Here is an 11,857-nt window from a genome sequence, read left to right on the forward strand (position 1 = left end):
CATAGGAGAGTGTCATCGGAGGAGATATTAAGTGACAGGAAGGAAAGGCTCTGAAGCCAGAGAGGGCAAAGGCGGAAGACGACGATTCCCCATCACTTTATAACGGAGGGCGGATAGATGACCAGGACAAATAGGATACTATTTATTCTGGTCGCCTATTCGCCCGGATGTTAGACACGTGATCCCTCCATTGTATAAGTATGCAGATTAGGGGCATCTCATCACTCGCAGGCCGCCCTCCGACCACGTCTGGAGCCTGAAGCGACCCACCCGCCCAGCCCTCGGTAAGTTTTTTCTGCTTTGCGCGGAATTAGACGCCCGCTTGTAGGCGGTCGTCTCAGCGCATAGGTGACTTTAGGCTCCAGACGACGATTCCCCATCACTTTATAACGGAGGGCGGATAGATGACCAGGACAAATAGGATACTATTGATACTGGATTTTAAAACCTTGTCAATAACTATTGCTGTTTCTGATAAGTGTAGTATAAAGTAACTTGTATAATATCGAAAAACAATTGTACAAGGTACAATGTATGGCCTCTTCCGCTATAAAATGTCTGACCATTTCTACGAGACCAATCTACCTTACAAAGGACTTATAATGCAGCACGGGATGGCAAAGTGCTTTTACAATTTTTGGTGGAACTTCTAACGCTTAGTCATAAGCAATGCATTAATATAAAGGAAAAACCATATAAGATTTACAGTTTGTCATCGCACTGTTTTGGTTTCTCCATCCTGCGTCCCTGCTGCACGCCATCCATCACTTCTCGTTTGGACATACCGGGGTACGGGGTGGCACCTGGTTGAAAACATACAAAACATACATGTAAATAAATATGACCGATTTTTTGGTTCACAGTTTTTAACATGTTTTTTATTTATCTATTTATTTTATTTATTTATCTCCAGACATGTGGGTAGCTTATTTGAAGTTGATTTCCAAGGGGGCCCACTACATAAATAACAAAAACGAAACGTGTTACATTCAGTAAGACAACCAGAGGACAACAAACAATATATACAAATAAACCGAAGCGCCATTACCAAGAACAGTTGTCGATGTCAACCAAAAACGTCAACGGTAGAGGTCAGAGGTCAATGTGCGGAGGAGTGTGTTTTAGGGCAGCTTTAAACTGCAGTAGAGTTGGTGCATGTCTAATGTCCACCGAAAGTGTATTGTAATATGTTGCTCCTCTGTATGCAAATGTGCGGTGGCCAGCTGTATTTATGTAATTGGGTTTATGGAGCAAAGAGACTTGTCTGGTGTTATGGCTGTGTAACAGGTGGTTGTGTACAAAGGTGGTATCCAGGTATGTCATTTTGTTAATATCAAGCTGTAGACTTCAATGTAGCTTTTTTGTATGGGACTGCAATGTTATTAGCTGGCTATATCAAGACACACAAAAGACGATAAAGGTAGAATGTCACATGTGACTTTGCCTCTAGTTGGCAACAGTCTAGTAATGAAGATTGAAGTTATTTACAAGAAAAGTCAACCCACCTAGTGTGGCGATCTCCCAGAGCAGCACTCCGAAGGCCCAGACGTCCGTCTTGGTGGTGTACTTCCGGTGGAACAGCGACTCGGGGGCCATCCAGCGGATAGGAAGGCGGGTCTGGGGTAGATAAATTTAGCGACTTTATTGATAAAGAAGAACTTTAATGCATGGAAAGTAAGAGGAGACTGAGCAATCATTCAGATCAGTTAATATCTCCTCCTTATTTAGGCCAAGAAGGTTTCTATCAATCATAGACATATGCTAGCTCAACGAATCTGGGCTAAAACAAACCGAATGGTGCGTGATAGGTACCTCAGTTGTCCTCTCGTACTCATCCCCCTCCCGTGAGAAGCCGAAGTCAGACACCTTACAGGTCTTGTCTGCAGCAACCAGCACGTTTCTGGTCGCCAGGTCACGGTGGATGATCTGAAATAATGTTGGATTTCATGACCTTTTGGCATGCTGTGACTAGAAATCATGGACTAGAAATCATGTATATTTATTGTATTCAGACGTGACTCACAATTGCTTACCATTTTGGAAGACAGAAAGTTCATCCCCTTGGCCACGTCCCAGGCGAACTTGGTGAGGTCACGTGATGAGAGGGACTTGCTGCCGCCGTGTAAGTTCCCGTATGTTTGCTGGGTGCGGCTGGTGCGGAGGTTGGACTGGAGACTTCCTCCGGATACGTACTCTAGCAGCAGGTAGAACGGGTCTAGAAAAAAGGCCGTAACATATATATATATGTAAACAAAGTTAAGGAAATCAGTTATGCCATAATTAACGTATTGTTTATGTTAAACACCGTGTGACAAGTAACTTGCCTGTGTCTGTGCAGCAGCCAAGGAAAGAGACGACGTTGCGATGAGTCCCGAGCACCTTCAGGATAGCCAACTCCTTGTTGAAAACAGTCAAAGGAGCTGGCCAATTGTTCACTATGAAAATTCAGAATAGAAAGCAACATTTAGTCTAAACATGAGTAGAAGATAACAGTTTTTTTAGCCGCTCCCGATCCCTCTTAGTCTATATAGCTATATTTTTTAATAATATTCATACAACGATATAGTTTATGGTTTTCCGCATATAAATTATGTGTATTATACTTCAAGTGAAATGCTTTGTAAATAGGGCAACGAATTTTACATTAAGTCTATATCTAGCTTACTTTTAACAGTCTTCACGGCAACCGTGGTTGTTCCTGGTTTACCAGCTATTCTCCAGGCCTCAGCTTTGTAGACTTCCCCGAACTCGCCTTCTCCCAGCCGTTCTTTGATTTCCAGACGATCTCGGGGAAATTCAAAGGGCAGCTTCACATCTTCATAAGTTGCACCTGGTGTTGTCTGTATCAAAGTACGTCGATATGATGGATATATCATTAAAAAAAGGTGCATTTGTACATAAGCTGATAGCGTATATGAATATAATTGATCCAAATGAATGCGAAAATAGGATAAATTTGCTTGGTTGCAAACAATACCTCGTTCTCAATAGCACTGTGTGCTGTCAGCCCCTGATACGCAGACTGCACAAATATACAGACAGAATTGGTTAGCATTTTACCAGGAGCCTGGTACATGTACAGCCCAATTTCCTTCACATAGCTTAGAGGTTCCTACGGGGAAATACCAACTATAAGAAAACAATGAGATGGGTAAGGTCCATAGATAAAAAAAAAAAAACTCTGTTATCTATGAGCTATGCTTATGATATAGTCATGCACAATCCAAGGTTTGACAGATTTACACATGCGCATGCTTTGCTATGTTTTCCATTCAAATCAACAAAATCAAGTCATTCTTAACTACGATACTTACTGACTGCGGTATCCTTAGACTTTGGTACCCATCATTGCTCTATACGAAAACACACACACACACAAAAAAAACAGTTATTGTGGTACTTGTAGCTAGCGTGTTCTGGTACATGAATGTCAAGTAAATTGTAATATTACTATTATTCCGGCAAATGTAAGATATAACAGTGACTATACACTTTGCATATAGATTAAGAACATTGTAAAGTTTATATGAAGTTTTGTCGTTTGTCAAAATTGAAGTGATGCTTTTGCTCCCAGAAGTATATTAAGTACAAAACCACTCCCTTACCACCTGGTCCAGTGCCAAGGTGTTGTGATGATTTTCGGCGGGTTCTTCTGAAAAAAAGTTAATGATCATCATAGTGCAATTATAAGAGAAGAAATGGAGATAACATACACAAGAAATAATTTTGTCTTTTCAAAGGATTTACCGTTTACTTCTAATGCATTTTTTGTTATTGCTAACTTCATTAATTATCATGCTAATATACGTCTGTCTACATCACTAGCAGACAGTTCCTTGGAATTGAATTAAAAAAAAAAAGCCCCTAATGTCATAGTAATGTTGAAAAAAATGAACCAATGGGATCCTTGCAAAAAGCGGTTGTCATATGGGATATTAATGACCTATGGGGAAATTAGAGCCTTCTGATTGGTCAACGTCATTTGGCTATATGGTAATAATTTTTGAAGGATTTCATACCATGCCCATTGGCTGACTTCCGTCTCTTGACAACAACCAGTGTGACAGCAATGATGGCCACAAGTACCATTACACACACCACCACTACAATGATGATGACGGTGGTTTTGTCATCACCTGCTACAAGGAAACAAAAAGGAAAAGTCATTGAGAATGAAAGATGCATATTGGTGTATACCTTTGGCTAAGGTGCATATGTCACAAGTATCTAATCCCACCATTTACCAGTAAATATTTGTGGTACTTTTCCATACTTAAGTCTTATACTTTTTTTGATAATTAGTATCTGTTAATGTCCCACCTTTTGTCCCACCAGTACTTTCTGCAGTAGTAGCGTTTATCGTTTGTCGTTGTACATGTGTTGGTGATGTGAGTGGTAACCCCGCGGTGGTTTCTGCGGTGCTGCGTATGGATGATGGCGGCGGTGACGCTGAAGACGAAACAAAAACTAGAGTTGGAGAAAGAACTAAACTGCTGTGGTCCGTGGTGTGAGGTGCTGCAAGAAAATTGTTGTGCCCAAAGTAGAAAGACTTAAACGCAGGCGAACTTAATCGTGGTGTGTTGCTAGATGTTGCACATGCAGCAGAACTCGAAAGCGTTCACTACTAGAACACCAGGCAGTACTGGATGGCATAGATGGACAAAGTTGATTTGCCTGGTTCAAAAATGCTTGCTAATTGTATTACGTCCAAAGTCCCCACACGCCTATTACATATTATAGTCTCCTCCATCGGCCTCTCTTTGGGCATTGTTGTGCGTAAATTGTTGAGGGGGAAGGGGGTTGTAACGGGGAGGGTGATTCGATATTTTCAACCGGGAAGGTTCTTATGCCGGGAAAGGAATACATGCCGGGAGGCGAGTAGTCTGCCCACCGCTGTATACGCACCCTCAATAACTTACGCCAGTGCTACAGAGAGGCAGATGGAGGAGACTACCTGTGGGCACGTCGCATTCCTCCACGTTTTGTCCGCCGAGCGAGTAAAGGAAGTTGTAAGGGACTGTATTGATTATCAACTCAGAGACACATCCCTGGAAGTCGTATACAGGTAGGCTGGATATCAGAGGGTCGAAGGTCGGCGGAACTCCTCCCATGTACACTGGCCCCATCTGTTCCCCAACGTTGTTGAAGAAGTAAGACGGACGCCCGGCTTGGGCGGGGGTACCGTTGTCAATGGTTACTGTTGCTTGGCAACCAGGATGGGAAACGTGCCTGAAGTGTGGAAAATGATTGTTGACTGTTATCAATGATTATGCAACAGTTGCAATACAAAATGAAACCATTTTATGGTAAACAAGAGATGTTTAAAGAAATACCAACACAAATTCTTATTTTTAGCACTTACTCAATGGTGACAGAGATATTATTTCCATGATTCACAAGAGTGTTGGTATCCACAAGGAAGCGCTCGATAAAACAGGAAAAGTGGTACTGTAGAATGGAAGAAAACATCAGCACATTCAGAAGGCCTGGCCTTGTACATATTCCTAACATGAAGGCATGTCAAGATATGATTTTTCAAGGTACTATCACAATAGCATTATCTTAAGATATGGCAATCCATCAAACAAAAAAACAATACTAATCTTGTTTTTCCCCTATTTCACTATTTTTAGAGTCTGCTGAGGATGTTATCCGTAACAAGGAACACGAGACCACACATACCCAGACACATTGATAACTCAAAACCTTTGTACACGAAGGCAACAACAATGGCGTCACTAATGGATTTTCTAATAAAGTCTCAAAGTCACTTACATAGAGGACTCCATTCTCCACATACAGGTGAATGAAATAAGCGGCTGCCTCTGGTATTCTGTAGTCCTGTACCGCGTACAGCAGTGTCCCGTTCTCATGGGCTGTACGGAAGCTGACCTGGATGGTGTTACTCTCCTGGACAGTGTAGGCAGGAAACTCCAAGTACGAGTTGGTCAGGAACTTGGGGGTCACCACTCTCCCTGTAGAAGACAAAAGCTCATTTTCTATTGTCAGATTCGTCAATGCCAGGCTACGCAACTGAATTATTAGGGTTGACATTTTGATTACAGAACAGAAAAGAACATAAAAACTGTATCTTGTAACTTACTGGCCTTGGAAAAAAAGAAGTTGACTTAAAAGTCAAATAGAGATTGGACATTCCATATGATTCAAAGTAGGAAATGTCAAAGATGATATCTCTCACCTGAGCCGCAGAACAGTCCAGTATACCACCACGTACATTCACAACGTGTGACCATCTGTCCGTTTACGAACTCATCGATACAGGTAGAACCGTACTGACATGCATGGGTCGTCCTGACACGTGAACACGGGGGTAGGAGTGGGGGTTGGGGTGATGGTTGGCACCGGGGTGGGGGTAAGTGTCGTCTCTGAAAGAGAACCAACGCTCTCTTTGGGGGCTGTGAGAATAGATCTATCCTGACTGTCCATCACAATCATTCAGGGTGGCGGCCGGTTGAGGAGAAGAACTCAAGTTGAAGTTCCCTCACAGAAATATCCGGTTGAAATATCCGTAACCAGTCTGGTTACGTCAAAGAACAAAGGACAGATCGGAAAAAGCCCCCACTCACCCAAATGGTTGCGCCAGTATCACGATTGCCAATGTCGAATAGATGTGGCCATGCCACCGTTGCTACTATGGCCATGCAACGCCAGCATGTTGTTTGTGCAAATTACGTGACCACACGTCACAATATACCGGGTGAGTTCCCCCATTGTAGTGCGATCCTTTAGCAACTTATTACAGTACTGCAGCGGAAATTCCGGTTTTGGTATTCTATGTTCTGAATAAGCTTTAGTCCCGATTTTTGGTGATAGACAGCTCTTGGAAGTCCGTCCAACCATCCGTCCGTCGGTCCATCCCGTGGCTAACAGCGTAATCAGTCTGGCAGAGACAAGCTATTTAGAATCATTCTGTCATACATGTAGGGATCGATCAGCTGCCAGCATGACGAAATACGAATAATGCAAAGAAGGATTTACTTTTGCATTCATAGTGAGGAAGTTTAATTTCTGTGTTTCCGTGGTAGGACTTTAACGTTAATACATACATGACAGGTGGAACAAATACAATTACGTTGGCTAGCCGACAACGTTACCTAGAGGCAAAAAAAGTCATTTAAAAATCCATCCCTGCTTCACTTATCCTATTTCAAAGCTTGAAACTCAAACACGGTCACTGAGAAGCTTTGTGATAGTGTTTGCTGTTTGTATATATAGTAACGTACTATACATATCATAACTTGTTAACAGTTATACATAACGTCTATAACGTTTATCTATGCCATACATGTAACGTTATGTCCTGGGCCGCGATGATGTTTAATACGGGTGTTCCAGACCGGATAATTTTCCGTATAATAATAACAGATGTCAAGAAATTTGATATATATGTGGCTTCATTCTAGGTCTTTTTTTTAAAGAAGTGATTACGTTTTGATGATTGAAGGACTTTTTTGGTTATAATTTTTGACCTCAGTAAAATTTACAGCGAATATGAATTTTTGAAACAAACCGCTAGATGCCGCTCTATTGTGGATAATCCATTTTCCGAACGGGGGATACGAGAATTTTAAGTTTTAACTTATTTTCCGCAGAAAAAGATGTAACGTTATAGCTGACCAAGGCTCAATCATACATTCTATAAAATAAAATAAAATGAACATAACAAATAACATTTTCTATCTATATTGTTCGAAAATGACACGATATATGAATGGAAAAAAATCTAGACTTCCCCTATTTAAAGTGGTATCACCCAACAATTTGTGTAACCTTCCTTTTCGTAACTCGTGTTGTGTAAGAAGTGACTTTGTGAGGACAGTGGGCGATATAAGAGGAAGATATAACACACAAGAGTAGGAAAAGGCAGCCCATACCGGTATCTGACGATGTCTTGCCTCAGACCGATGCTGAACACCGCTATCCGCTGTCATTGTCGGGCCTTGCAGCGGGCCGCAGTACAGGTATGTGCCCCCCTCCCCCTTTCCAAAATTATGTCGGGGAAAATGATATCTGATGGTTTATCAAACTTTGGTAGCTGTAGCTGTGTTAAGTAGTTAACCACTTTCTATGAATATTCGTGAAACTGAGAACGTACTTGACATCTGATTGTACGCCACTGCAATACTAGTACGCATTTATTTTCTTTATTGAATTATTCTGAAGTTTGTTACTAGTACCCGATAATTTGTATCATGCACTAAAGATTTCTGAAAATGATGATTAGCAATTTGCAAATCATGCCCCAAAGTTGCTTGGAACCTACCATACCCAAAGTCAGAGGTCTTGCATTTTTTTCAAGGGAAGTTGTAGGTACGGTTTCTAATTTGTTTATCTTTTGGAAATGTTTAGAGGGATGAACCTAATTTTTCTTAGAAATTAAAATACATGCCGTTACGGTCATTGGACAGAAGAGGTTTATGATACAATTAATTTATTTCTTAATTTTTTATTTCCAACCCAGAGTTGCGCACTAGGAAGTACCTGTTCCACCACTACTGCCATCCAGATGGTCAACTTACAACAGACGTGTGACCAGTACAGACCTGTACACATGTACACCAGACATTTCTCTTCTCTATCTTCTGTACAGGTAAAGGTAGACACAATTCACAATTGCTTATAAGATTTTCTGGCAGTTTTCTTTGAGATGTTTACAAATAAATGTGTGTTTCTGGCATGTAGAGAAAGATGGTTGACCTCAAAATGTATAAATGTTTTCATCAATAAAGCAAGTTTCAGTTCAGTTCATCCTCTGTAGAGAGGTGACAACAGGATTTCCACACAGGCTTTTAGCCAGGCATGCGTCAACGCGTCATCTGGACGCCCTTTTCTTAGAATAACAAGAAATTTGATGCCCCTGGATGCCCTATTCTGGGGAGAAAATCCTCTGACAAGCATGAAATTCTGATTGGCCAGGGATGCAACCAGGTCATCTGTGGTCACAGTCTTCTACTGTGATATCTGTAACAGTACATTGTGTATTTTTGCCTCTTGGGATACCTTAGAATGCACTTTTTAAACTTAAAATCATCAAAAACTCTGCACCATGGAAGGTCAATGCCCCCAGACCCCTCCTACAATAGTCACTTACCGCGACTCACCAGTAAGTTTGGACTCCCTATTATAAAATCCTAGCTAAAAGCCTGTTTCCACAATATCCTGTCCAGCATGACAGAGCAACGCTTGTGCCCCCGAAGTCCTACATCTCCTCTATGAGTAACTTGGTGACCACACCTGCGAGGGTTGTCAGCTCCTAGTACAATGCTGCTTTGTTACACTTACAGCTTACATTTTCAGCCAGGAATTTACTGCTTGCCCTGATGTTAATTATTACATGTATTGCAAAAACAATGTACCCATTTCTAGCAAGTTTTCTACTGCATGTCTTCAGTACCAGAGTGAAGGAAGCACCACTCCTTACTACGCACCTGCAGCTGAGGAGAAGCCAGGTCTGGGGAGGAGGATTCTCAAGAAACTGGGCTTCACTGGGAAACTACGTGTCAACAAATATGTAAGACATCATGTATTCTATCAGACCATATTAGAGGTTTGTGCCAAAACAAATTTCAGGTACAGGTACAGCAAGGAGGTTATTTGATATAACCTCCTTGGGTACAGGTACGTGGGTTTAGGTATATGTCCATACCTTTGCAAGAAATTGGGCTTTACTAGGAAACTTTGTGTCAACAGATATGTAAGACTTTTTATTGTATAGATCATGGGTCTGTTAATTGGCCTTTTGCCCCTCTTTACTTGCACAAGATCGAGAGGCCCATACTATGGACACTAGATGTCTGGAATTGCACCCTCTGCTACCATTTGTTAATTGGCCTTTTGCCCCTCTTTTCTTGCAGAATGATTCACACGCAAACACGCGTATACAAAACAACTTGTAATGTTGTATTCAAATTGAGTTTCTATGTCCAGAGTATGTTCTACTGCACATATGCATACTAAACAGTGGAAAATCTGTACTACTCTAACAATGTCATAATAATTTTTTTGCTTCTATGCAAGGAGCTTTTAAGCTCCTTGTTCTATGTAATGGAAGCTTAAACTTCCTCTAATTCTTCCCACAGAGGTTGCGGAATTCTGGACTGCACATGTACGCATGTTGCACCGATGGAATCGACTTCAGCGACTTTTTTGAAGGTAAGGGCAAACCACCTACCATGCCAGGTGGACTAGTCCCCTGCTGTAGATATTACACAACTGTGTGGCTCTAGGGCTATAGAAGATGGGCACTGCCCTATGCACCATAAAATGTAGAAATGTGTTTTTAAGGCAAACCATTGAAACCTTTTTCACTGAAACCTTTTTACCAAATGATTAATTGCCTATTTCAAACCATAAACCGTTTAAAAATGCATTTCTTAGTACACTTTCAGTGATTGAATTTCCCTTTGTTAGGATCTACAATTTTGGATGATAATGATGTAAAAGTTTAATTTCCATCTATTTCAGCCTGTGGTCTGCCTGACACCCTGAATTCCTGGTTCCTTATCATGGAACTACACGTATGGTGAGCTTACTTATTTATTTATATGAGGTAATATCTATTGAGATTTACCACATTTTTAGAAGGATAACATAACAGGTGACTATCACATTTTCAAGACTCATAGTCTGTAATACTGATGGGACTTACACAACGTTACATCACAGAGCACAGAACATATATTGGACTCAACATGCTACACTCAAAGCCATATGTGGAAGTCTTCCACAGCTATCTCAGAAACTGACCCACTGAAGGGTAAAATTTGCGGGACACTGTTGCCGAGCAAAACAGGAATTAGTGTCTTCTGTTCTTCTATGGAAACCAAGTGGCCGGGTACATTTATTTGCAGAAGTTTGACTTTTAGGCCACTTGAACTAGAGACTCTGGTATTGATTTTGAGAACCTAGAGCAAGCTATGTCGGATAGGGCCCTATGGGGTGAAATGTGTAATCGGTAGCCTGGCCTGATGTATATATGTGTGTAATACTGATAGTGCCATGTGTTTCAGGATGTGTCTAGTGAGAATGAAACAGGAAGGAGAAGAAGGAAAGATTGTGTGCCGGTGGCTGGTGGGACTTGAACCCTGGACTCCTAGTCCTAGTCTGTATTACTGACATTATTGTATGTTTCAGGATGTGTCTAGTGAGAATGAAACAGGAAGGAGAAGAAGGAAAGATTGTTTGCCGGTGGCTGGTCTACACTATGTGGGAAGACATCAGGACAAGAGGCAAGGCTATGGGGGTACGGAAGACTTCGTGATATATTTAGTATATGGAGAGTAATTCTGTTCAAACGTATTTCTGATTTCTAACACATAACCTAAGTGGGGCTTACCAAAATTTTGACTGTACGGCAGGCTTTTAGCCAGGCAGGCGTACAGGCGTACACTGTACAGCCTGTTAAAAAAATAACTGAAATTGTACGCCCTTACACTGGGGAGCACATCCTCTGACAAGCATGAAATTCTGACCAGGGGTGCTACAGGTCACATGTGGCCTGTGACGTGTCTGACAGTAAATTTGCTTCATTCCCCCAAATTTGCCAATATTTGTCAAGAAATGAGCCATCCACTGCTTCTGTCACGCCACATCGTGGAGATAGAACATGTTACTTGATGAGTATGGATCATAAGTTGCAGGAAGTTTCTGTCTCTGTTGATGGATATTGTCCATCTGGATCTACTTAAACTCTCTGCAACTTCTACTGTTCACCAAACGGGCTCGAAATACTTTTTTTTGCATAGCTGCACTGGTGCAGGTATCATTGAAAATTACCTGCACCAGACAAATTTACCTGCACCACTCTGAATTTATGAACTATGGATCATATTAAAAC

General features: G+C 41.4%; 2 protein-coding genes across 2 annotated transcripts in view; one reads left to right on the forward strand and one right to left on the reverse strand.

Annotated features, from left to right (window-relative positions):
• Positions 1–702: 702 nt before the first annotated feature.
• LOC118405076 (tyrosine kinase receptor Cad96Ca-like) lies at positions 703–2,583 on the reverse strand. Its single transcript, XM_035804478.1, has 6 exons — positions 2,557–2,583; positions 2,325–2,397; positions 2,034–2,215; positions 1,813–1,926; positions 1,506–1,617; positions 703–803 (listed from the first exon to the last, which is right to left on the reverse strand). Exons 1-6 carry the CDS (start codon positions 2,581–2,583, stop codon positions 703–705), a joined length of 609 nt encoding a protein of 202 aa, XP_035660371.1.
• A 5,197-nt stretch (positions 2,584–7,780) lies between these two features.
• LOC118404995 (ubiquinol-cytochrome-c reductase complex assembly factor 1-like) overlaps positions 7,781–11,857 on the forward strand; it is a 5,731-nt gene continuing 1,654 nt past the window's right edge. Inside the window, exons 1-6 of the mRNA XM_035804394.1 lie at positions 7,781–7,982; positions 8,483–8,611; positions 9,413–9,532; positions 10,101–10,173; positions 10,486–10,543; positions 11,155–11,263. Of these exons, the coding sequence (XP_035660287.1) occupies positions 7,908–7,982; positions 8,483–8,611; positions 9,413–9,532; positions 10,101–10,173; positions 10,486–10,543; positions 11,155–11,263 (564 nt within the window). The 5' untranslated portion in view covers positions 7,781–7,907. The remainder of the gene's footprint in view (positions 7,983–8,482; positions 8,612–9,412; positions 9,533–10,100; positions 10,174–10,485; positions 10,544–11,154; positions 11,264–11,857) is intronic.

Source organism: Branchiostoma floridae, chromosome 17, assembly GCF_000003815.2.
Source record: "Branchiostoma floridae strain S238N-H82 chromosome 17, Bfl_VNyyK, whole genome shotgun sequence".
In the NCBI taxonomy this organism is placed as follows: Eukaryota; Metazoa; Chordata; class Leptocardii; order Amphioxiformes; family Branchiostomatidae; genus Branchiostoma; species Branchiostoma floridae.